Below are 25,286 nucleotides of genomic sequence, written 5' to 3'. Positions count from 1 at the left end.
AACATGATTTCGGTAATTAATTGATCTTTAAATATTCATGGTAAATAGGCCCAATGGCCTGTGATGGGATGTTAGATGGGGTGGGATCTGAGTTACCACAGAGAATTCTTTCCTGGGTATCAGGCTGGTGAATCTTGCCCACATGCTCAGGGTTCAGCTGATCACCATATTTGGGGTTGGGAAGGAATTTTCCTCCAGGGCAGATTGGAAGAGGCCCTGGAGGTTTTTTGCCTTCCTCTGTAGCATGGGGCACGGGTCACTTGCTGGAGGATTCTCTGCACCTTGAAGTCTTTAAACCACGATTTGAGGACTTCAATAGCTCAGGCATAGGTGAGAGGTTTTTTTCAGGAGTGGGTGGGTGAGATTCTGTGGCCTGCATTGTGCAGGAGGTCGGACTAGATGATCATAATGGTCCCTTCTGACCTTAGTATCTATGAAGGTCCAGTGAGATACATGTGCTTCCCTAGTACTGGAGCTTATGGCTTTCTTCCTCCAAATGCACCCATGCTGAGCATCATCGGATGGTTACTTTTCTAAATCTTTTAAAGCATTACTGATGCCATAGCTTTTTATTTTTAAGTCACTTTCAAAAAATATCACTTCCCCCACATGTTTAAGAATAAAAATTGCTGAGTGCCCTGTGCTGCTATGTGTTAATGAAGTTCCTCTCTTCACCAGCATGCTAAGTGAAGGTTGGTCATGTGAAAGACCAAGTGAAAGGGAGAAGTCAGCAATACAAATTAATCCTGCTTCCCTCCTCGAATCCGGACATGTTGCTCAACAACAACGAAAATCTCTTTTGGAGTTTCATTTCTTCTTTTAAAAAACATCAGCTAGCATGCACGCTTGCTGTACGAAATGGCTGCTGCATAGCACCCAAGAAGTAGCTGCTTTTTAACAGTTGGTGAGTGTAGAGATTTTTTTACCTCCGCTGCACTTCCCTAAGTCAGCAGGGATTCACCCAAACAGGAAGTTGGCGGATATTTGTAGTGAGGCCTGTCCCTCCCTTAGGAATTCTACCAGAAGAGGCTGCTTGCGAGATAATGAGCCAGTGCATTCCACAGACAATTTAGCTGTTGCCCTTCCTGGCCAGTGTCTTGCAATTTGGCGTGGAGAAGCCTGGGTTATTGAGTAAAGCCTGCAGAAACCAATATAACTCAATATTGAATCAACAGGTAGATTTAGATTATTACTTACAGAACACAGCCTAATGACTGTACTCAGGACGAGAGGAACAAAACTATAAAGGCCAACAAACGAGATGCACCCGTAAATATCCATATGCTATAGTAAAAAGAGATGCCTAAGGAGAACTCTTAGACTGTGGTGGGCTGAAAGAGTATGAATTTAATAGCAAAGCAGCATGTAACCCGATTGTTAGGAGGACTCAGTTATTCTATTGACTTGTATTACAGTATCGTCTAGAGTCAGATTGTGCTAATCATTGTGCTCATCATTGTACACACAGATGTTGAGAGTCCCACCCTGCCCCACAGAGCGTACAGACTGAAGAGACAAGCCAAAGAATGGGAAAGGAAGTACTCTTAACCCCATAGAAATGGGGAAAGGAAGTACTCTTCACCTCACCATGCATGAGTTCCCTATTTCTATGGGGTTAAGTCACTTGACCAAGTTCACACAGGAAGTCCACGGTAAATCTGGAAATCTGAACCTAGATCGGTTACGTCCAGAGCATTCCTTCCTCTGAAATCCAAAATCGTTAATTTAAAATAATTTATTAATTATTATTATTATTACTATTATGGAAAAGAAAATACATCAACCCCTTGACAGGGGTCCTTGGCCATACAGACCCAAACATTCAGAAGCATTCATTCTGGGAGCCTCAATTTCTGACTTAAGTAGGCACTCTCAATTTGAGCCACTCCAAATTACTGGACACGTTTGAAACCAGAAGCCATGTTATATAAACTGTGTATCTTCCATCACTATCCAATCACTCACCAGCATCTCTGGCATGATTCCAAATCTACGCTTCATGCAGTACTCGTAATGAAGCCCGTGAAAGTTCCTTGCATGCAATGACAGCTGAATCAGGTCCTGTGAGAGTATGCTAGGAAGTTCAGCACTGAAAGAGTTAAAAATATTCTAGGAATCCCCATGTAAATATTCTTAGGAATCTCCTTAGAAAAACTATTTATTCTATACCTCTGATTCAAAATCCAACAGCTGACAATAACCTTCTAGCAGCTGTGTGTGTGTGAGCTATTGATGCAGAACACACAATTTTTTTTTAAACACACACAGCCTTAGCACCAACACTATCAATCTTCACAGTAACCAGGTGGTGTCCCTAGAGGTGTGCATCTGAGTGGCACAACAGAACTCAACACATAAGGGCCAAGACCACTCAATGCCAATGACACTATGCATTGTGACTCTGTACTTGTTCAAAACAGCAGCTGCAACCACAAAGTTTCCACAATAAATATACCAGCAAAGTAACAGCTGCACCCAGGATTGGAGCCGCTAATCTCTGCACCTGGGACCAGGCACTGTGACATCCACACTCAATAAGAGACTAACATCTGGCAGAGTTCAGTGCCCTGGTTGGTTTAAAGTAATGGAGGAGGACGCATTACCTACATATTTACAATTTTTTATTAAAGCTAATGTTAAAATTATATAATACACAGGTTGAGAAAAGAGTGCCTGTATACCTGGGTATAGTGCTTAGATTATCCACAAATACAAAGTTTGTTTTTAAAAGTCATATGGGACAGATAGTACACAATCAGCAATAACCCAGATTTAGGTGAATAAATTTAAGAATACAGTTTAGATATTAGAATCCAAGTATTCGTGAAAAGTTGTACAGTAAGTTGGTTGTGGAAAGCAAAGTATATCAATGGGTGAAGATTGTCCCTCAGTAACTGTGAATTAGGGTAGTCTACACCTTAAATGTTCCAGGCATCAGCCTCTGCAGAGACAAAAAGAACAGGAGGACTTGTGGCACCTTAGAGACTAACAAATTTATCTGAGCATAAGCTTTCGTAGGCTAAAACCCACTTCATCAGATGCATGCAGTGGAAAATACAGTAGGAAGATATATATATATACACACACACACAGAGAACATGAAACAATGGGTGTTATCATACACAGGATAAGGAGAGTGATCAGTTAAGGTGAGGTTTCAGAGTAGCAGCCGTGTTAGTCTGTATTCGCAAAAAGAAAAGGAGGACTTGTGGCACGTTAGAGACTAACCAATTTATTTGAGCATAAGCTTTCGTGAGCTACAGCATCCGATGAAGTGAGCTATAGCTCACGAAAGCTTATGCTCAGATAAATTGGTTAGTCTCTAACGTGCCAAAAGTCCTCCTTTTCTTTTTTCAGTTAAAGTGAGCTATTACCAGCAGGAGAGAAAAAAACAAACAAACACCTTTTGTAGTGATAACCAAGATGGGCCACTTCCAGCAGTTGACAAGAACGTGTGACGAGTAACTCCTCCAACCAAACCAGCATATGAAGGGTGCGGAGGACGGAACCAAAAGCAAGGGGCTGGCTTTCCCCAAGGAAAAGCATCAGCGAACAAGTGGGTGTGGGTGGGGGTGGCTAGGCAAAGCAGAGCAGCCCCCCACCAGCGTGCAGGATCCCCCCAGCAGCTATGGCAGCGGAGGGCCAGGCGATCAGGTGAGGGCTTCACAACTTCTTTGGGACTGGTCGGGAGTCTCCTTAGGGAGAGCGCAGCCTGCCTGCCTTTCGCTTTCGTTTCTGTTCCTGCGGCCCTGCCTGCGCTGGGGCGGAGCGGCGGCCCTGGAAACGCACTGATCCGAGACAACAGCGACTGGGGGCTTTGGGGCAAGGGAGCCAGAGATCTGGAGCGCCCAGCTGTCCCCTCCATGTGCCGGTCTCGGAATTACCCCTCTGCTCCTCTAATCAGTCCAGACTGCCTCCGGGCAGGGGCCCTAACACCGAGCCAGGCACTCACTTCCTGCAGGGCTCTCCTAGGAAAGCAGTGGATGCGCCCCAGGGTCAGTTGCGCATAGAGCAGCCCAAAGTTTTCCCCAGAGGGAGCATGTCTCAGCCTCATGCAGCCGGGCTTTGGTGTTAGCTTGAATAGGAAGTGGGAGGGGTGAGTGGGCCACAGGGTTTTAGCGAGGGAGTGGGTGATCTAGCTGCGTTCCCCCCCAAAGTGATGTGTACCCAAAAGATATGGGGCCAGATCCACTTAGGGTGACCAGATGTCCCGATTTTATAGGGACAGCCCTGATTTGGGCGGCTTTTTCTTATATAGACTCATATTACCCCCCAGACCCTGTCCCGATTTTTTGCCTTTGCTATCTGGTCACCCTAGATCCACTGCTGGTGTAAATCAGAGTAATTCCATTGAAATATATGACTTACAGCAGCACAGGTTCTGGCAGCAAGGACTGCAGTGTGTGTTGTGTGTGTGTGTGCTAGTGTTTTAGCTGGTTGTCTGGGTTAGAGAATTGGGCTGTGAGTTTTCCTCTGAAGTGGCTGAGGCTATCTTCCAAGAGTGAGTTCCAGGTCTGCGGCCGGTCTCAGAAAAAACTCTGTCTCCTGCACACTTGAGTTTCACTCTGAAGGCTGACAGAGTTCTGTCGTTTCAATGGGATGGAGCTGTCCTAGGAGTACCTGGTAACCACCTGAGGACAGATGCCTTCCTTGGATAGTCATATTCTATAGAGGTGACTTCGGTGTGTTTCCCTCTCATTGTCATCACTTCAGCCTTTCCAGGATTCAGATTCATTCAGCTACTCTTCATCCAGGTGCTGCTCTTAGCCCTTGGATGGCAAAGAAATACAGTAGCTGGTTCTGTGAAGGTGATGCAGTAATATCAGCAGCACTCGACAGATGTAACCACTGAGCTGAGACTTGTTGCTTTTCAAGTGTTGACCATGAAACTACAGAATTACTTTGCCTCCAGTAACGTATTATGTGCCTCCTAATTTTGCTTATATTAAAGTCAGTTTTCCTTGTGTGTTAAGTTTCTAATATAATAATTTTTAAATGGATCCTTCAAACAGTGAGAAACTTTCTCACCCTGTGGACAAGCATAGTGATTCTATAACACAGAAGTTATTAAGACATGCAAAATGTCAGTGTTATTGCACAGGCTAAGAAGACACTGATTTGGTACAACTTTGCAGTGCAGATCAATTTTTTCAGACAGATTTTACACCCCCAAAACCAGGTGTCAGAATGGAAATGCCAGTGAAGGCTTTTGGCGGAGCAACTTGAGGAGTATTTCTATAATTTGAGGTCATTTGTGATCTAGAAAATATTTCCCAATAAAGCATTGATATTTACTGGCATCATAACGGCCTTTCAGAATTTGTGTAGGAGTATCCATCAAGCTAAGTGTGTCATATTGTTTTGCATCCTAGGTTTAGTAGTCTGCTCAATGAAATCATATCTTGGCATCTGAAATGCGAAGCTACAGCAGTTCATGCCTTCCCAATTATAAAGCATATTCTAGGCTGGTACGGCCAGGGTGCTTTAAAGAGGAAAAATGTGTCTCCGTCCAAATTAGGCACAATGGCTGAGATTTACAAAAGTCAATGCCTAAATTAGTTACTCACATCCTGATTTAACTATTTCAGTAAGTGGCCTGATTTTCAAAAGTGCTGAGCACCAAGCACATCAGTCTTTCCACAAAGTCCAAAGAGTCCGTAAAATGTCTTTAGAGCAGAAAGATTCTTCTTGCGATCTCTCTACTTTTGCCCTTCCGCATCGCTCCAGTTCTCTCATTTCTCCATGTCCACTTCCTCATTGCCTTTTTTCTACATGTTTATTCCTAAACACTCAGATTGCCTGTTTTCTTTTGCTTTTTCGATCAGAGTTTCCAGCCAGTGTTATGGAGCTGTTGATCAGATGTCTCATGCCTCTGCTGAAGGATATTTTGGTATGAAAACCTGAGCAATCAATGACTCTTGTGACACTGATGTTTGCTTTGCTGGCTGCGCCAGTTCTTGTTTCAGTCTTTGACAGGGAACTCAGAATGGACCCAATCTAGATATGCCAATTATCTAATTGGACAAAACCAAACACCTTTGCCCCACCCCTGCCCTGCCCATTGCCCAGAGGCCTTGCCTTGCCCTTTCACCGCCCCTTCCCCGAGGTCCTGTCCCCCACTCACTCCATCCCCCCTCCCTCCATCGCTCGCTCTCCCCCACCCTCACTCACTTTCACTGGGCTGGGGCAGAGGGTTGGGGTGCAGAAGGGGATGAGGGCTCCAGCTTGGGTTGTGACTCTGGGGTGGGGCTGTGGATGAGGGGTTTGGGGTGCAGGAGCGGGCTCTGGGCTGGGGCCGAGGGGTTTGGAGTGTGGGAGGGGGTTCCGAGCTGGGGGCTGGGGTTAGGGCGTGGGAGGGGGTTCGAGGTGCAGGCTCTGGGAGGGAATTTGGATGTGGGAGGGGGCTTAGGTCTGGGGCAGGGAGTTGGCGTGCGGGCTCCAGATAGGCGGCGCTTACCTCAGGTGGCTCTTGGTCAGTGGTGCAGCAGGGCTAAGGCAGGCTCCGTACCTGGCTCTGCGCAGCTCCTGGAAATGGCCAGCATATCCTTGTGGCCTGTAGGTGCAGGGTGATCAGGGAAGCTCCATGCGCTGCCCCCACTCCGAATGGCAGCTCAGCAGCTCCCAGTGGCCAGGAACCGCAGCCAATGGGAGCTGCGGGGGCGGCACCCATGGGCGTGGAGCTTCCCAGCCGCCCCTGCATGTAGGAGCTGGGCTGGACATACCGGGTGCTTCTGGGAGCTATGCAGAACCATGTAGGGAGCCTGCCAGCCCCGTTGTGCTGGCGACCAGACTTTTAACAGCCGGTCAGCAGTGCTGACTGGAGCTGCCAGGGTCCCTTTTCAACCGGGCGTTCCCAATCCTGTACTCCTTACTTGAAGTCAGTGGGAATTTTGACACCATAGAAGGAGTGCGGAGTCATGAAGAGATTGATGCACAAATTGCGTAATGCATTGTCCTTTGAAATGCAAATTTCCCATTTTTGTGAATAAACGTCAGCATCTAGTTAGTTAATGGGAAACAGCATAAAGTCATTTACATTCCTTCCTGCTGAGTGACCTGTGTTTGTGGTTCAGCAGTTAAAATGCTTGCAGTTAAACAATTGCAAATTGAACCACTATGCTGACATTCAGAGTGAGAGAGTGGAAGAGACTTTCATTTCTTCAGAAGAGCTCAGTGCTCTGATCATAAGGATCTATTTATTTTCTTTCCCTCATCTTCAGTTCCTGCTTGTGGTAGATAACAAGGTATGGCTCCCTCTAGTGTTGCTACTAGTGAGTAACATGAGTCATAGTTTGCTACAGGTGGATTCAAACAGGCTTTGAGTCCTCCTTAAATGTCCATTTCAGCTACCGACATTCAGATTTCATCAGCCTGCACTGGTAAGCATTAATTCAAATCTCTGTTCAAAACTTTACTGAAAGTTTTGGTTGGATTAAAAAGAGTAAGTGTTCAGATAATATATTTCCCTGGGTTTACTTAATGTCTGTGCTTTCTCATTCTGTCTGAAGCCATAAGCAAAAGTAATGAAATTCCACAAGAGAGGCTTTTGTGGTACTTCCATTGCAGCAAGAAGCGAACAGAACCACAGGAACACAGATTTTCTTATGAGATTTTCAGGCTTATTTTGCAGACTCTTATTTCGAAGAGAGTCAAGCAGACATCTCAATTCATAGGTTTTTATCCTGGCCACACCTCAAACCTTATGAAAGTTTGCTCATCAGTAGTCTCTGTGTGCATGACAGAGGTCACCCATTGCTACCATTTTTAAGGCAGAACTTCCTGGCATATCTCAAACACTTATCTGATTAAAGACCAGAAGTCTGATTCTCCTCTCATACCAGTTTTACGCTAGTGTAGCTCTGATGTGACTGGGAGGAGAATTGGGCCCAATATAAAGCATTCTGTGTATCCAGGAACCTAGTTCGTTCGTTGCATGTTTGAGTGAGGACATTATGACAACTTTCTATTGTTAAACTCTTTATGCTGTAGGTGCCGTCGCTCCTGATCACATGACCAATGGAGAAGAACCCTCTGCTCCCCCTGCTTATCCAATAGACGAGATCTCCGGCTATGAAGGCACAGCGCTGGGCGATGGTGGTTAGTACATAAACCCACAGACTATTCTTTTTCCTGAGATTGTCTATCTCTTTAAAAGGAAGTCGGTGTACAGCGTTTTGTACCAGATGATTGACACTGTCTTTTCTATATTCCTGAATGTAATCTTATTATCTGTGGCATTTTCCCAAGTGATAGGGTAGGAGAGAGATTCCACTAGGATCAAACAGCTGCCAAAGTTGCGAGTTACCCCCACCTATGCCAGAACCCCTTACCCCTGCTGTGCCACACAATTGCCTCTTTACCCCTGCTGAACTGTCCAATGAATAATCCTGATTTCTCTCTTTTTCTCTAATGGATCAGTTTTCCTCTGATATTTTGTGTGTCCTGTGCTAGTCAGAGGCCGTTCATTAGAACAAGACAGAAACCGGTGATTTTGGCCTTATTTCAAAAGCAGGCAGGAACTGAAGGACAAGTAACAAATGTGTGTCTCTCTAAACCTGTAAAATACCAACTTCTGCCTTTTCGTTTCTCGCAGGAGGAAAAGGTTTACCTCCTCCATCAGATCTGGTGACTGATCGTGGAGGTGGGCCCCCTCCAGCCCAAACAGACTGGAAGTAAGATGTGCTTTCAAATGTAATGATGATGATTAAGAGTTACCTTGCATCCTTTGTAAACTAAGCACAATCAACACCACTGATGAGAGGGTGGCAGCCAACTGGCACACTGCACACAAGAGAGCAGGGGGAATTTTTTGGCCAATGATATGGGGTCAGACACTGCTCTGATCAATGGTGCTATGGGAGATTTAGGCCCTCCCCCTTTTCAGCCAGCATGTGAGTGCCTACCTTACACATCAAGATATGTGCGCACAAAGCCATGATCAGCATACGCTGCTGAGTAGATAAGCATGCACTTAGCCATGGGTGAGCAAATTCAGGGATTTTACATGCACACATCTGAGGTACACAATAGGCATACATTTTCACATTCTCAAAGACATGTTGACCTGATGGTTGAAAATCAGGTACCAGTGTCCATGAAATTCTGACAGGACCTCACTTGTTAATGTTGCATCCTAAACACCTCTCCTCCTAAACTGCCTCACTTCTTGGGAGAGATGAAGGCTTCAGTTATCGTTCCTGGGATTTGAATCTCTAAGAGAGTCTAGGTTTTTCCAAACCTGATGCTTGTAGGACTAAGTCATCTTATCCAGCATTTTTCTGTCAGTGCAGTGGAGTGCTATGTAAATTAGGTCAAGGCCTTATATGGGAGAATGTGTGATGCTGGGATGTCTTCTGAAAGGGGAAGGGTGGATGTTTAGCGCACGGCGGAATTGCTCTGCAAATTGAAAGGCAATTTCAAACCGGTCCACGCTTTCTTCTCTCTTTCTGGTAGCATTCCTGCTGTTTCAGAAGATGCAGCCAAAGAAGCTCTTATACAGTATGCGGCCAGTAAGTGCTGCTACAGCTCGGCCCCTGCCAAGGAAATGGTGTTTCGGAATCTGCAGCCATTCAACACCTACAGAGTATGTTCATCTTTTGCAGCCCAACTTACTCACACTGAAGTCAGTGGAGTTTGTCCACTAACTTCAGCGGGAGGTGGGCATTTCACGGGGATCAAACAGCTGCCAAGCGTTGCAAATTACCCTTACCCGTGCAATAGCCCCCTTACTGAGAAATTCCCAGTGGGGTGGTGTGGCTAGCTTCAGTTTGGAATTGTGTTTGCATGCTCTGAACATCTCGGGACTCATAAAGGGAATGGAATCTTTAGACTGACAGCAAAGAGCTACTTCCACTTCGTAGCTTTTCAATGATTGCTTGGTTTAGAATCGGGAAAAATATAGGTTCATAATTTGATTCCATTGCTATGGACCTTTTTTGCCAGTGTCAAGTCTTTAAAAAATATATATTCCATTTTGATCCCTGCTCCAAATAGGGTAAGGACCTGGGTAAAAAGGTCAGCCACCACCCCTAGAACCATTGGAGATGCACCATTGGTAGTGAACAGTGGGAAATATCCTGAAAAACTGACAGCATAGACAATGTCAGAGAGAGAAACAGCTTTTGGATATAGCCATTGTTAATTAATAGGACCAACCACTGAATTCCAAACAACAGCGAATATTCCATGGCGACTTGTACTCTGGAAACCCATAGATAGATGGCGTTAGCTTAGGTGAAACTAAAGTGAAGAGCAGAAGTGTATGGGGATAGAAGAGAGGGAGGAGATATGAGGAAAATAGTCAAATGAGAAGGTAAATAAAGAAGAAGCGAATGACTAAAACAAAAAGAAATAGGGCAATTAAATAGAGCAGGTGTGATAGCCTTATTGGCATTTTTGGTTTTTAGAGTATAGAGCGGTGGTTCTCAACCTATTTATCATTGTGGGCTGCATATACGGCCCACAAAGTGTTATCTGGGCTGCAGGGTGAGAACCACAATATCCCCCACCTAACTCCTCCCCGTAAACTCCTATGCTCAGCGCCCTCCACCCAGAAACCCCTCCACAGAGTGGGGCCAAGAATGGAGAGCTGGGTGTGGAGCAGAGGACAGGGACCCCGACCCCAGACCCTGCTGCTCGGGGACCCCTGACCCCAGCTGTGCAAGACCAGGGGGCAACCAGGACCCTGACCCCAGACCCGCCATGTGGGGCTGGGTGGAGGCAGCAGGCTGCCTGGACCCCGAGCCCCACTGTGTGGGGCTGGGTGGCAACCAGCAGCCCGGAGCCCAGAGTGTGCCATGTGGCAGGGCAGCCGGCTGCCCAGACCCCACGGCAGGGGGCCAAGGGGCAGCCAGGACCCTGACCCTGGAGCCTGCCATGCAGCAGGGCAGCCGGGAGCCTGGAGCCTGTGGCCTTTAGCACACAGCTGAGTTGGGCCGCTGCTGTGTGCTAACTGGGCTGCATGCGGCCCGCAGGCCGTGGGTTGAGAATCGCTGGTATAGAACAAATATAGGGCCTGATCAAAAGACCATTGATAACAGTGGGAAGTCTCCTGTTGACTTGGATGGACTTTGGCTCAGGCCCATAACGCAGCATTCTATGAAGATATCACCTCACCCTATCAACAGTGAGATTGGTCATTATTTTGGCTAGTGTGAATTTACTTTCTTAAGTGCCACAGATTGCAGTCCCAGTTGGGTTTTTGTATGGACTGCATTGAATGCCCAATCACTCCCACTTTGGGGTTGTTATAGGTTTTTGGTGTATGTTAATTAATTTTTTTTTAGTATCGGCTAGAGACCTTCACTGAATCCAGATCATCTGAATGGAAGACAGCACCTTACAGGGGTAAGTAGGATTCTGATGTCAAGTAAGAATCTTGCGTGATCAGCCTCTTCTATAATACAGGTCTAACTGCTGTGTTGTGCATTTCTGCCACAAGGTAATGAAAAATTTGCACAGGAAAAGTTACCTTCCTACTCAGCTGCCAAACTGCAGTTATTAAAAATAAAATAAAACACATGCCCAGATAAAAATACTATGACAATTCATTACACACCTTAAGCATGATAAGCCAGTTGATCTATGAGTGTGGTATATGATTTATGTAGTTTGGAAGTTGAAATAAACTAGAGCCTTGAAGGAAGCGTTCTAACTCCATAAGAACACAGACGTTCTGGTGTGTACTGGAGCTTACTGAGATTTCGTGCCTAATTTATACAGTTTTAATGTAATGTGGGGAACACTGCGGTCTATCGTAAGGCAAATGTTATAGAAACTAGGAGACAACCAACATTTCAGAGTTATTAGGAGTTGGCAAACCAGAAGAGATTTGGGTTCTGGTAGCCTTCAGGCAACACGTCAGATAGAGTTGGTTGAAATTTTTCAAAGCAAACATTTTTGCTGAAAAATGGGCTTTTTTTTCAAAAATGAAAAATTTTGCAAAAAAAAAAAAATCTTTAAAGAAATTTCTGCTTTATTGATTTAACTGGGAATGAATCCTTTTCACTTTTCACTTTTTCCCCAGTTTTTGTTTTTTCCTTTTCCTCCTCTTTTTGACAGGCAAAAAAAAAAAAAAAAAGAGAGAAAGGAATGGAGGGGGGGAAAAAAAGAAAGGGGAAAAATAGGGGTGGGGGCTGATGGAAGAAAAAAAGGCCAAGAAAGGGTGTGGGGAGCAAAGACCCAAACCCTGAAAATTCTTGATTTCATGAAAAATTTCAAACAAACAATAATCATTCCTTTTTGCAACTTGCAAAATGGATGACTTAGAAATTTTCAAGATATTTTGCAACCTTTTTTTTGGCTGTCTCTGGTTGAGTCATATAATCATGGAGGGATTTGCCAAACTGGTGTGGAATGATTCTATTCCTCCTGAGGAACGCAGAGCCAAAAAAAAAAAAAAAGGATTTTACTTGGCTATCTCTCAGTTTAAGGATTTCTTTTTCTTTTTCATAACCACTGCCCATTCCATTCATTGGGGACATGAAGCCAAGATTTACTGAACAGAATTGCTTGTAACTAATATGTTCCTGATCCTGCAAACACTTAGGCATTTGCTTAATTTTGCTAACCTTGATTTCAATTGGGACTACTCATAGTAGTAAAGATAAGCATGCAGAAAAATGTTTGAAGGATTAGGGCTCACAGGAAGTGTTTTTCACTGAATTTGGGAAACAACGGTGAGTTTGATTTTTTTGTAATCTTAATTTCTCAGAGGAAATTTGACTATGCTGCATTCATACCATTTTGGTTGAATATTTTAGCTGGAATTGATTGTATTTGCAAAATACTCTATAACATTTTCCTTTTGGGGGCAGGAAAGAAATTATGGTTAGTAAACAATGGAACTCTTTGACCTAAAAATGGTATTTATTTTAGTTAATCACCTTAACTGGGATCAACATAACAGATACAGGTGTGGCATGATTTAATTGCAGGTGTCAGGAAATACCAGGTGTTTGTACTCAATACAGTTTTGTTTCTGCTTCAGATGAATTTGTTGACTCCTTTTTGCTTGGGCCAGCTCCTTTGCCATGGAATATACAAGTGGAAGTTCCTACCTTGTTCATAGACAACATAACCAGAGTCAAAGTGCCCCATACGTCTTCATTAAAGGTATTATAATCATAGAATCATAGAATTGTAGGACTGGAAGGGACCTCGATAGGTCATCTAATCCAGTCTCCTGCACTCAAGGCAGGATTAAGTATCATCTATCCATGTGGAGTCATTGTGGGCCGAGGGATGTGTTGCCTGAGGGATGTGCTGGCCGCCGCTTCCCACACGCGGCCCATCAGGAAAATCTGCTGGAGGGCCGGGATGGTTTGTTTAACTGCAGCGTCCGCAGGTTCAGCCGATTGCAGCTCCCATTGGCCGCGGTTCGCCATTCCAGGCCAATGGGGGCTGTGGGAAGCAGCGGCCAGCTTCCCACAGCCCTTTTCTGAATCTTTTCTGAATCTGAATCTTTTTCTGAATCTTCCTAAATTCCTAAAAAATATCTTTTTTGAAATGGGGCAACCACATTCAAGATGTGGGCGTACCATGGATTTATATAGAGGAAATATGATATTTTCTGTCTTATTATCTGTCCCTTTCTTAATGATTCCCAATGTTTTGTTCACTTTTTTGACTGCCACTGCACATTGAGTGGATGTTTTCATAGAATTATCTACAATGACTCCAAGATCTCTTTCTTGAGTGGTAACAGCCAATTTAGACCTCATTTTATATGTATAGTTGGGATTATGTTTTCCAACGTGCATTTATCAACATTGAATTTCATCTGCCATTTTGTTGCCCAGTCACCCAGTTTTGAGAGATCCCTTTGTAGCTCTTCGCAGTCTGCCTGGGACTTAACTATCTTGAGTAGTTTTGTATTATCTGCAATTTTTGCCATCTCACTGTTTACCCCTTTTCCCAGATCATTTATGAATATGTTGAATAGGACTGGGCCCAGTACAGACCACTGGGGGACACCAGTATTTACCTCTCTCTCCATTCTGAAACCTGACCATTTATTCCTACCCTTTGTTTCTTATCTTTTAACCAGTTACCAATCCATGAGAGGACCTTCTCTCTTATCCCATGATTGCTTACTTTGGTTAAGAGCCTTTGGTGAGGGACCTTGTCAAAGTCTTTATGAAAATCTAAATACATTACATCCACTGGATCCCCCTTGTCCACATGCTTGTTGACCCCCTTAAAGAATTCTAGTAGATTGGTGAGGCATGATTTCCCTTTACAGAAACCATGTTGACTCTTCCCCAACAAATTATGTTCATCTATGTGTCTGACAATTTTATTCTTTACTATAGTTTCAACCAGTTTGGCCGGTACTGAAGTCAGGCTTACCAGCCTGTAATTGCTGGAGTCATCTCTGGAGCCTTTTTTAATAATTGGCGTCACATTAGCTATCCAGTCATTTGGTACAGAAGCTGATTTAAACGATAGGTTACAGACGACAGTTAGTAGTCCTGAAATTTCACATTTGAGTTCCTTCAGAACTCTTGGGTGAATACCATCTGGTCCTGGTGACTTATTACTGTTTAGTTTATCAATTTGTTCGAAAACCTCCTCTAATGACACCTCAGTGTGACACAGTTCCTCAGATTTGTCACCTAAAAAGAATGGCTCAGGTTTGGGAATCTCCCTCACATCCTCAACCATGAAGACCGATGCAAAGAATTCATTTAGCTTCTCCACAATGGCCTTATCCTCTGTGAGTGCTCCTTTAGCATCTCGATTGTCCAGTGGCCCCACTGGTTGTTTAGCAGGCTTCCTGCTTCTGATGTGTTAAAAAATTTTTTTGCTAATACTTTTTGGGACTTTGGCTAGCTGTTCTTCAAATTCTTTTTTGGCCTTCCTAATTATATTTTTATACTTCATTTGCCAGAGTTTATGCTCCCATGTCTTTGACCAGGTGGGGACATCCTCAGCCTCAGGGCTGCCCTAATTTGAACTGAGCTGGATAAATCTGCTTCCCTAATGTGCTATTATGAAAGCTGGGGCAGGGGAACACCATAGCCACCTTCACTTCTCAAAGAATCCCCCTGACGCGCACTCTGCAATGAGGGCTTCAGTGCGGAGTGGAGGGGAAGATGCATAGAGCCAGTTATGCCAGTGTTGCACCATCTGCAGGTTCCTCCTACACCAGGAGATACCACATGGCCCATTTAGGGTTCTTAGGACAATCATGAATCAAGCCCAATGTGAGTATATACAGAGTGTAAAAGCTAATATAATCATAGCTGATACTTAACTCCTTTGTAAAGTGTTCTTAGATCTATGAGGGAAAAGTGCTATACGGGGCGAGGTTTTATTTCAGAGAGAGCGAGAGAGAGATATTGAACCTACAGGACTGAATAAGTTTGTTAAAGGTATGTGGCAGGTTTAGGAGCTTTTTCATATCAAGATGAATTCGCTCTATCAGAATCCCAAATAATTTAATTATAAATAAGAGAGTTATTTGTTTTTTTCAGTTTTTATTTCTATTTAAAATCACTATCCAAATATGGAAGCACCACTTTCTGCTTCCCTTGAGACATTTTTTTGTGTTTTGTAAAATCATGCCCAAGAGGGACTGTTATTTTGTGAGAAAAAGCCCTGTCTTTCGGGAAACCAGTGCTACAGTCCAGGAAAAGAGACGCTTTGGGACATTTTAATAGGGCGTGATTTAATAGATGTTTTTCTTTCCCTTGCTTTTGTAATAAGAAAGGAATTCTGAGGGCGTTATCTCACTTTAAATATGTGACCTCTTCCATCATTTAAATCTTACTTCTTAAAGGTGGGGAGGAGTGGAGGCTGGAAAATGGGCAATACACAGCCATGAAGAAAGACCAAGAACAAACTCAATAGGAGTTTAATATATATGCTTTGATATGGAAGTTATTATTGTCTAATGGGTAAAGCAAGTGAACTGGGGATCAGTACTCCTGAGTGCTGGTCCCAGCTCAGACACAGTCTCACAGTTGCCGCTCTGTGCCTTAGTTTACCCATCTGTTACAATAATCAATAAGTGCTTCATTGTAGTCAGGAATGTCTGAATTCCAGTTATCCCCTTATAGTATCATAGTTTAATTTATTTGTGTGGGTATTCTCTTTGGAAGGGAAATTAGAATCCGTAAGTGAAGAGCAGCTTGTAACTCACAGGTGTAGCCCTGCCCAATGAGAGGTCCAGAATACAGACTGAGCATTCATGCTCTCACATAGGCTGTTCCCTTCTTGCTTCTCTATCATCTGTGCTAATACTGGTTTAGCATGAATTTTTCTCTACACTAAGGCTCTCACTAGTGCTACCCCAGGGTCTAGTTGAACTAGTGTTAACATTGGTGGCGGTTTCCCCTCCTAGAATTCCCTAGTGTAAACATGGGTTTTAGCCTTACTTCACACAAATTATAGAAGTGCATACGTGGGCTATCATTCAAAATCACCCTCCCACTTGATTGGATGGACCTTTGGGTGTTGGCACCAATGAGCTTACAGCTACTTTGCAACAAAAGACACGCTGTTACTTAATGACTTCTCTCCCAGTTTCACCTGGAGAAGTGTGGTTGTAATTTGGCTGTAGGTAGCTGTATAACTCTTTAAGAACCTCGAATGAAAGGCCTTATAAAAGTGTAAAGAATGAGGTTTCTCTAGAATGTTTCCAATAAAGAAGAAAAAACATTTCCCATTGTCTTTTTTTTTTTTTTGGGGGGGGGGGGAGAGATACCAAGAGGCAGCGAGATAGTAACATAAACAGCTAAATTAAAGAAATGTCAAACCTTTAAAATTTCTCCTTTGATTTAAGGGCTGCCATAATTGTCGATGTTCAGGTACAATTCGCTGCACAAAGTGTCATGGAAAAGGAAAGGTGAGTAGCCACGTCTAAGGGGATCCTTTGCTTAGGACTGAATTTATTCTGGTGTCAGACTAAGAACCAAGCAAAGATGCTGAAATCAAATAGCTTTGGGAGGTTAGAAGGGGAGTGAGGTTGGCTGTGAAGAGTTCACAATTGTATTGTGCTCTGTTTTACAGCATTTATGTTTATTTATTATTTGTATTATCGTAGTGCCTAGGAGTCTCTGTCATGGACCAAGACCCTATTGTGCTAGGCACTGCACAAACACAGAATAAAAAGACAGTTTCTGTCACAAAGAGCTCACAGATCTAAGCATCTCTCAAGCAGTTCATGGGACTTACCTGTGTAGTAAGGTGCTGAGTGCAATGGTGGTTTGTGGAGTAGGGCCGTTAAAGATTAATTTATGCTTATTAGGAATGCTTTGGTCAAACACGTTACAGGACTCAGTGCAGGGGTAACTATGTGAAATTCTATGGCCTGTGTTATACACACTAGATGATCTAATTACCCCTTCTGGCCTTAAAGATCTATGAGTCTATTAAACTTGCAATCTGTTTTCCATGTGAGGAAATGAAGGTTGCAACACCAGCAAACTGCTCTGGCAAAGTATATATAGCTCTGACTTTTCCATCTAATTAATGCAGGTACAGTGCTGGATTTGTCATGGCTCTGGGAAGCAAATGAATGAGGACAGATGCACACACTGCAGAGGTTCTGGTCGGAGCAGGTGAGTCAACACTCAAGGAGAAGCCAACATGGGAAGTCCATATTTTAATTAGCATCAGCTTCAAAACTAGGGCTCGTTGGCACAGGGATGGAATACTGCTATATTCAGGGACAGTTCAAGGTCAGATTCTTAGGTGGGCTCAGCTAGCCACTGTAGCTGTACAAGTATTGATTGGTTTGTGAAAATGCCCCTCAGTGCTGGGCTGTGGCTGCCCAGGATAGTCAATGAAGTCCAGCTGTTGCTGTTGAACCTCCTGCTGGAATGAGCAAAATGTATTACTCATTCTGGGGCTGGGGCTGGCCCTGAGTTTTTTAATGCGCTCTTCAAAATAAGACCTGTAGAGTCCCATCCAACTTCCTTCCCACCTATAAGGAAGCTCCGTTTATTTGCAGAGCATGGTGTTTCCCTCCACTGATCACTTCCTGCCTGCAAGTCTCCTGTTTTTTCTGTTTGTGAAGATTTATTGCCTTCAATGGCTTCCCTAGGAAGCCATGAGTTACAGGGGAAGCAATTATCTCCAAGGCAGGAGGGCAGTTGGAGAATTCAACCCAGCTGCAGCCTAGCTCTGGAAGAGCTATTCTAATGTTTCTCCAGTGCTTTGGTGGCATCAGCTACCCAAGACATTGCAGTGAAGCTGTACAGTGCTGCTGGAAACACTTATGGAATCATGCTAAGTGTAAATAAACTTGTGACTGGAAACAGAGAGTAGACTTCATGGCTTATACATATATATATAAAATATCAGATTAGGACTCAATACTGTAAATACTTACTAATGGGTATAGTACTTACTACAAGGAGTCAATGGATCAGTGACTTTATTGAAGTCATGTTCTTCAATGAGACAACTCCTGGTAGTAGACACGATGGCAAATACTAAGCATCGGCTGGACTGAATCCCCGATGTGATGCCAAATGAAGTGTGATGTGTGTGTGTGTGTGTGTGTGCATTCACACACACAGTGTATGCATCCAAAATCACTGTGGTAATAGTTTCTCACCATCTATTGTAATTATCATTCTTTGTCTACAGTTGCAACAGTTGTTCTGGTTCAGGCCACAAAACCTGCATAACGTGTGCAGGAAAAGGACAGTTGCTGTACTACATTGAGCTTCAAGTCAAATGGCAAGTCTAATAAAACTTTAAATAATTGCAGAGAAGCTCCTTCTTCTTCACTGTTGTACATACAGGGTTTAACTGGCAGTGTTCTGACAGGCCAGACTGTGATATGCTGCTTTCCCTCAGGAAGGGGGCTGTTAGGATTTCAAGAACATTACCAGCTTCATAAAATCGGGCTGTGCACATATCCATACCAGCTAATTATCATTTCAAAAAATCTGTTGAAATTTACCAGAAAGCTCCAAAAGAGAGCAGCATCTTAAGAAGGAAATTGGAGGAGACAAACTTTGTGAAAATTTACAGTAATCACAGTGAAGTTGAAAGCTTAGTTGTGGCCCTTTACTAAAATGGGATCAAAGCTATGGGCTGTGTCAACAGATCATCTCTCTGATGTGCCAGCAACAAAGAAACATAGATTAGGACTAGACTCAGTATCACATCACTGGCTGTTTAATCATTGATGACTATTTAGGGAGGAGCCACAGTAGAGAATAGGAGAGTTATTCCCTGCGTATTTAATTAATGAGATCCTTGTTGTTCTACACTGCGCTTCATATGAAGGAGAAAAAATGTCCTTCCCTGACTCAGTGACCAGGGTGGTACATGGAGTACCAGACGGAGTGGTCTAACAAGTGCCTGACAGAACAGCAGTTTTACCTCTGTCTTTGTATCCTGCCCCTTTGCTAATCTACTGTAGTGCAGTATCTTCTTTGACTTTTCAGTCTCCAGATTGGGTTAGAGTTCCCAGATGGTTTTATATTGTTCTGAATTAAACCACTGTTGTCCTCTGTTGGCCCAGTCACTGACTTAAAGATGTTCAGCCATTGTTATTTTAATATTTGTAATTTTTAAAGGCATTTTATTTTAATATCACTTGATGGACTTTTTAAGAGGATTGTTACAAAGAACAAATATAAATAAACCATCTCAGCATTTCAGCTGGATCCATTACAACTGGAATTTGAATGCCAAAGTCTCGAAGTTTGCATTCCAGCATAGCATGCCTCCATATTATCATTAGAAAAGTACAAAGAACACCATGTGGTGTGTTTAAAGCTCTGCTACCAGGAACCTCAGTATAGACTGGAGAACTTATTTAACAACTCTGCCTTGTGGAGTTTGATGTTTTTGTAGCACAAGAACCACAAAAAGGAGGGGCCCCTCTAAAATCCATTTGAGTAAGAGGAGATACAATAGCTGACAATATCTGTGTCCTTGCTCTTGTAGGAAGAACAACATTTTTGAATATGTGGCGGACCAAAGATCTGGGTTTCCTGCTGACCACTTCAAGGAGGTCACTGGGCAGAAGAAGTTTGTTGATGAACAGTCCATGGTAATGAAACTCTAGACTCTACCACCTCTTGAAATAACAAAATGAGAGGTCTGGAAACAGAACAACTCACATAGCCTGAGGTGGAGTTTACTAAGAATTTAAAGTGTCAAAAGAAGAAAAAGACATTTGAGAACACAGCGCTCTGTTATTCTGATTACTAATGTAACTAAATTAGTTAATTCTCCTATGTCATCTACAGTAGGGTTTTCCTTTTTTTAGTAAAAAATGCTGGTTTGGGATATTTTGTGTGTGTATCAATTCACCTCTTTGGCTTGATAACCAGAGGTGCTGCTCACCCGCAAATCCCAAATGAAGTCAATGGGAGTGAGAGATGTTCAACACTTTTTACTATTCAGACCAGGGGAATGTCCTGTAAATCCCTGCAACATGGATCTGATTAACAACCTATATTCTCCACAAAAATGGGCCAAATCCTCTGTTGGCATAAACTGGTGCAGTTCCATTTAAGTCAATGGAGATGTGCTAATTAACACTAGCAGATAATGTCGTCCCATGTTTACCTCTGCGGATCCGGGTGTATGTGGGTTGAAAGCTGAACTTGCCCTGCATTTGGCCTGTCGGTCATATATCTATTGGGTTAGCAGTGTATGGGTTTATGGTCACTGGGCTCATGTAAATTCCCAGTGCTCACACGCAAATAAATAAATTTCAAATATATTTAGTTACATGCAGTTTACATTGGAGATGGTCCCAAAGAAACCCCCCAGATCTAAACAGCCTCCAGCTTTGTGATGTTGGAAATCCAGATCTAAATTTTGCAGCTTTGTTCCTCTCCCGTTTACATATTTGCAGGAGCTTTCAAATAGCAAATATAAATGCGATTTCTTCTGATTTTCCTGGTGGCTAACCCTCTAGAGGTTCTCCAGGGACCAGCCACCCCTGCACAGCACCTACCATAGTTTGTTAATCTCAGACTGATTCTGTGTTCTGTGTTCGAGCCCATGTCTGGGGCTTCTAGGTGCTGCCATAATACAAATAATAATAATAGAAGCGCTCCTTTTTGGGGTGGCTTGGTATTTCATAACACACTCCAAGTCCTCCTTAACCACCCACTTTTGGAGACGCTACAAAATGGATGATACATAATGGATTTCCTACAGGGTATGTTTGGAATTGATTGCAGTGATTCTTTTAGAGCTTGCCAAGGAATCCACAATCAAATGCAATTAGGCTACTGCCCTGGAAATCCAGAGCCTATTCCTTTTCAAGTTTTAGCCCATAGGGTTTATGTATACTTTTTGCCCCAGTGTAGATGTGCTGTGTCGGTGTAAGACAGGACTTGCACTAGTGTGACTAACCCCCTTTTGAAATCTAGTACAGACAGGCCCTTAGTTTTTAGCAACTGCAACACAATTAGCTGATACCTCGCAGCAATGAAGACTGCTGAAAAAGATACTCGGGAAGAATGCGATTGTTTTCTTTACAACTGGCACAAAACGTCCTACAAAACCGTACTCATGTGAGTCGCTTTTCTTTATGCAAGCAATCCCATTTACCTCACTGGCCAGATCCTCGTTGATGTAAATTGGCATAGCTCCATTGATCTGGTCCATGGCTGTGAACAAAGATTACTCATGTGAGTGAGGGTTTGTCTCCACTGCGACGCTCAGGAAAATTAATCTGAATTAACTACAGATGTGAATTTTAAATGAATTAGTTAAACTGCATTAAACCCCTGTCTGGATGCACCGTAATTGAGAATTGAAGTGGCCTTAATTCACTCTGTAAGTGAATTAAACTAAACCGAATTACAGCCACTTTAATTCTGAATTACGGTGTCCACACAGAGATTTAATGAAGTTTAAAACTATCTACTTAAAATTCCCACCTTTAGTTAATTCAGATTAATTTTCCTGAGTGTCCTTGTGGAGACAAGCCCTGAGAGACCTCAGGACTGAGATGGGCCTGATATTTGGAAGCAATTGTGATCTCCTTCCAATTTGTGTGTTTTAAATGTTTTCCATTTCTCCAGGTTTACCCTGTTGTGAATTTTCCTGACCCTTCCATCAGTCAGGCTTCCCAGAATGCTGTTGTGCAACATCACACTCAGTTTGCATCTACATCTCGTGTACTGAGACAGGTGAGTGCACTGCAGCCCAAGTGTAACAAGAGGACGCAAAGCAACTAGTTTGTGGAAATCAGACTGTACCAGCTTAACATTTGTGCAAGTCTCACCATGCCCTTTTTTATTGGACCATTTGAAACAATTCTTCAAGCACCAGAGCAAAAGACTTTCTATTAGGTGGATAATGACTATTAACATTAAAGGGATTGGATTTTCTTAAGTGCCTGCATTTCAAGACCTTTAAAACATCTTTAATTTGATTTAGAATGGGAGGGAGTGTAATGCTGAGCATAAGAGAACTGTCAACGAGATAGAACATGGGCCTGGGAGACTGGAACTCCTTGAGTTAGAATCGCAACTCTGTCACTGATTGCCTGTGGATGGGTCAGCTCACTTCTCTGTGTGCCTCAGTTTCCACATCTGTAAAATGGGACTTATCATGCTCTCTTACCCGGGGTGTGGTGCGGATTAATTATTTAATGTTTACACAGATTGCAAAGTGCTACATAAAGTGCTTTTGAAAATGCCACCAAGGGAGTTTACAAATCCTCCTGTATTATATAGATTTAGCTTCATTATCCTTGTATTTTCTCTCTCTTTCTTCCAGAGGCAAACTATTGAGCTGATCCCTCTTACTAAAGTGGAATACGAGTGGCAAGGGGAACGGTATTCCTATTACGTGTACGGAGATGAAAATAGGGTGTACGCAGAGAACTACCCCAAAAAGTGCTGCTGCTCCGTTATGTGACTGACTGATCACGTCTCAGCACGCCAAGGACCGCGGCGTTGTCCAGACTCATGCAAGGAAAAGCTTCATCTTGTACTCGTTTTGTTTTGTTTTGGTCAATAGAAGTTCATTGATTTGCATGTTTGGGGCAGGCTGCAGCAGGAAGAAAATGGGGGAGCGAGAGTTTGTCAAGCTGATTATTCAATTCCAGGACTGGATCCTGTATGTATGTCACAATCCCTGTGGGGCCGCTTGGCTTTTGCTGTGGCTCTCCCTGTCCCGCCCTTGCCACTCGTAGAATACAAACTCCATTTGGGATTACAGTACCATTTAGTTTCTGCACTGTGTGTGGGCCTGGCCTAATCTACCTTTACTCAGACTTCACTGAGTCTCTTGGCGTTAATAAGGTCTACATTTTTATGAGTAAGGGAATACAAGGAAAACAGGTCCTAGGTCTGTGTCTTCCATTATCAGTAGTAGTAAAAATTATGTGACCGAACAGTCTGCTCTGTCTTACGCTAGGGAAACCCGCTGACTTCAGTGAAGTTGTCTGTGGCAAACCTTGAGGCAGCATTTTAACTCTTCTAACAGAATCTCCAAATGAAGATAAACAGAGAAGGAAACAGGACAAATTGTGGATTTTTTTTTTTAAATTAAGTTTAAAGGGCTTGACTAAAAGCCTCTCGAGGTCAATGTGAATCTTTCCATGACTTCAGTGGATCAGGTTTATAATGCATATTATTAATCACCCACTATCAACTTCTAACCTTTCTTGCTGCTGAGTTTTCAGCATGTTTGGATCGTTCCTCATTTGCCATGTGACTGTGATACACACACACACACATCTGTAGTTTCTCTTTCTGTACCAATGTCATAGTAATAAAATATGACTAGGTAGGATTCCTGTTAAGAATAAATGTATCTGGGCAGTTGTGCTAACAACACTGTAGTAATAATGCCCAAGTGTTTACTTGCACATGCTTGTCAAATCCAGTTTTTGTAGGTGGAATATAACCAGGGTGGACTGCATTGTTCTTTTAAATAGTTAAGTGGGATTTAGTGGCTGTGATAAGAGCTTCGGAGAAGCTATTTGTCCACATATCCAGTATAAGCAATAGGAGTTTAAACGTCCTCCTATTCTGCTAACATACTGTCAGTGTGCCCTAACCTTGACCTGGAGGGATCAAGTTGGGGGCTAAGATGGTAGCCCAGCTGCCATACCCACTCAGTCTTTGTCCTCTGCTAACACTATCAGTAGTTCTAATTGCTGTCAGTTTATTGTTATTACTATTAGTTGTGTTGCACGGGAGCCCCACTCATGGACCGGGAGCCCCACTCATGGACCAGTACCCCACTGTGCTAGGCACTGTACAAACCCAGAACAAAAAGTGAGCCCTTGCCCCAAAGAACTTACAATCTAAGTTAGAGTTTACAATCCAGTTGTGCTGGTTTTGTCCACTAGGAAATGGACTGAAATCACTAACCAATTCTGCGTACAGCAAGGAAAGGCCATCAGCTGTGGTCACTCACTTGGAAGTGACCTAGACGAACCAGTGCTAATGACTGCATGGATAACATTTTCAAAAGCACCTACGTCTCATTAAACATGGGCTCCTAAGTCACTTAGGTGCTTTTGAAAATGTTACCCTACATTTAATATTTACTTGGGTAATAGTGTATCTTACCCAATATTTTGCAGAGCGAAAACTACTTTCAGACTGATTTATTGTTGCAAAATGACTTCTGTCATGAAAACCAAAAGTATTAGTCACCATAAACAGAATAATTGAACCCCTGATACCAGCAGTCAGGATCGGGTTACTTTTGATGCCACTGCAAGAATCATATTATTTAGTATGTTTATAACACTTCACCAATTATAAACATTCAGCTTTAAATTCAGGGATGTTTAGAAAGCATCTCTTTGTCTGATCGTGAATGTAGGTTTGGATGGGCCATGGATCAGAATTTAACAGACTCTGGTACCCTTTGCTTATACATCTAAGGTAAAAGAGGGCTTGTTCTGTTGTAGAATTGATACAAGTGTCTTGGGTGAACATTTTGATTTGGGGGTAAATCTGAATGAGCTCCATTGACTTCAGAAGAATTATTCTGGATTTACATTAATGAAACCAAGATCAGAATCTGACCCTTGGTAGAAATTAATGTAATTTGTTTGATTTTTCAACAGCAGAATTATGTGGCTAAACTAGCTATTACTTTGCCTCAGTCCCATCTTTCCCAGATTAATGTGTATGTGTGCTGGAAAAATTTGAACAGGCTGAATAATTTCAAAAATACGGATCTGAATGTCTCCCCTTGTAGTATTTTTGGATAGTCTTTGTTTTTAAAATCTTTAACCAGGATCTTTTCAGCAGATCAAATGTAATTTTTTTCAAAAGTGCCTCAGTGATTTAGAAGTAGAGCTGGTTGGCGAAACTTCAATAAAACCATAT

General features: G+C 43.0%; 1 protein-coding gene across 1 annotated transcript; it reads left to right on the top strand.

Moving 5' to 3' along the window:
- Nucleotides 1-3,504: 3,504 nt before the first annotated feature.
- LOC141990411 (protein SSUH2 homolog) lies at nt 3,505-25,286 on the top strand. Its single transcript, XM_074957553.1, has 13 exons — nt 3,505-3,654; nt 5,826-5,890; nt 7,990-8,097; nt 8,594-8,672; nt 9,454-9,583; nt 11,286-11,346; nt 12,989-13,113; nt 16,787-16,849; nt 17,482-17,564; nt 18,598-18,690; nt 19,912-20,017; nt 22,011-22,118; nt 22,711-25,286. Exons 1-13 carry the CDS (start codon nt 3,629-3,631, stop codon nt 22,849-22,851), a joined length of 1,188 nt encoding a protein of 395 aa, XP_074813654.1. The 5' UTR covers nt 3,505-3,628; the 3' UTR covers nt 22,852-25,286.

Source organism: Natator depressus, chromosome 7, assembly GCF_965152275.1.
Source record: "Natator depressus isolate rNatDep1 chromosome 7, rNatDep2.hap1, whole genome shotgun sequence".
Taxonomy (NCBI): domain Eukaryota; kingdom Metazoa; phylum Chordata; order Testudines; family Cheloniidae; genus Natator; species Natator depressus.
Note: the sequence above shows the minus strand (reverse complement) of the source record. Positions and strands in the feature narration are given on the sequence as shown.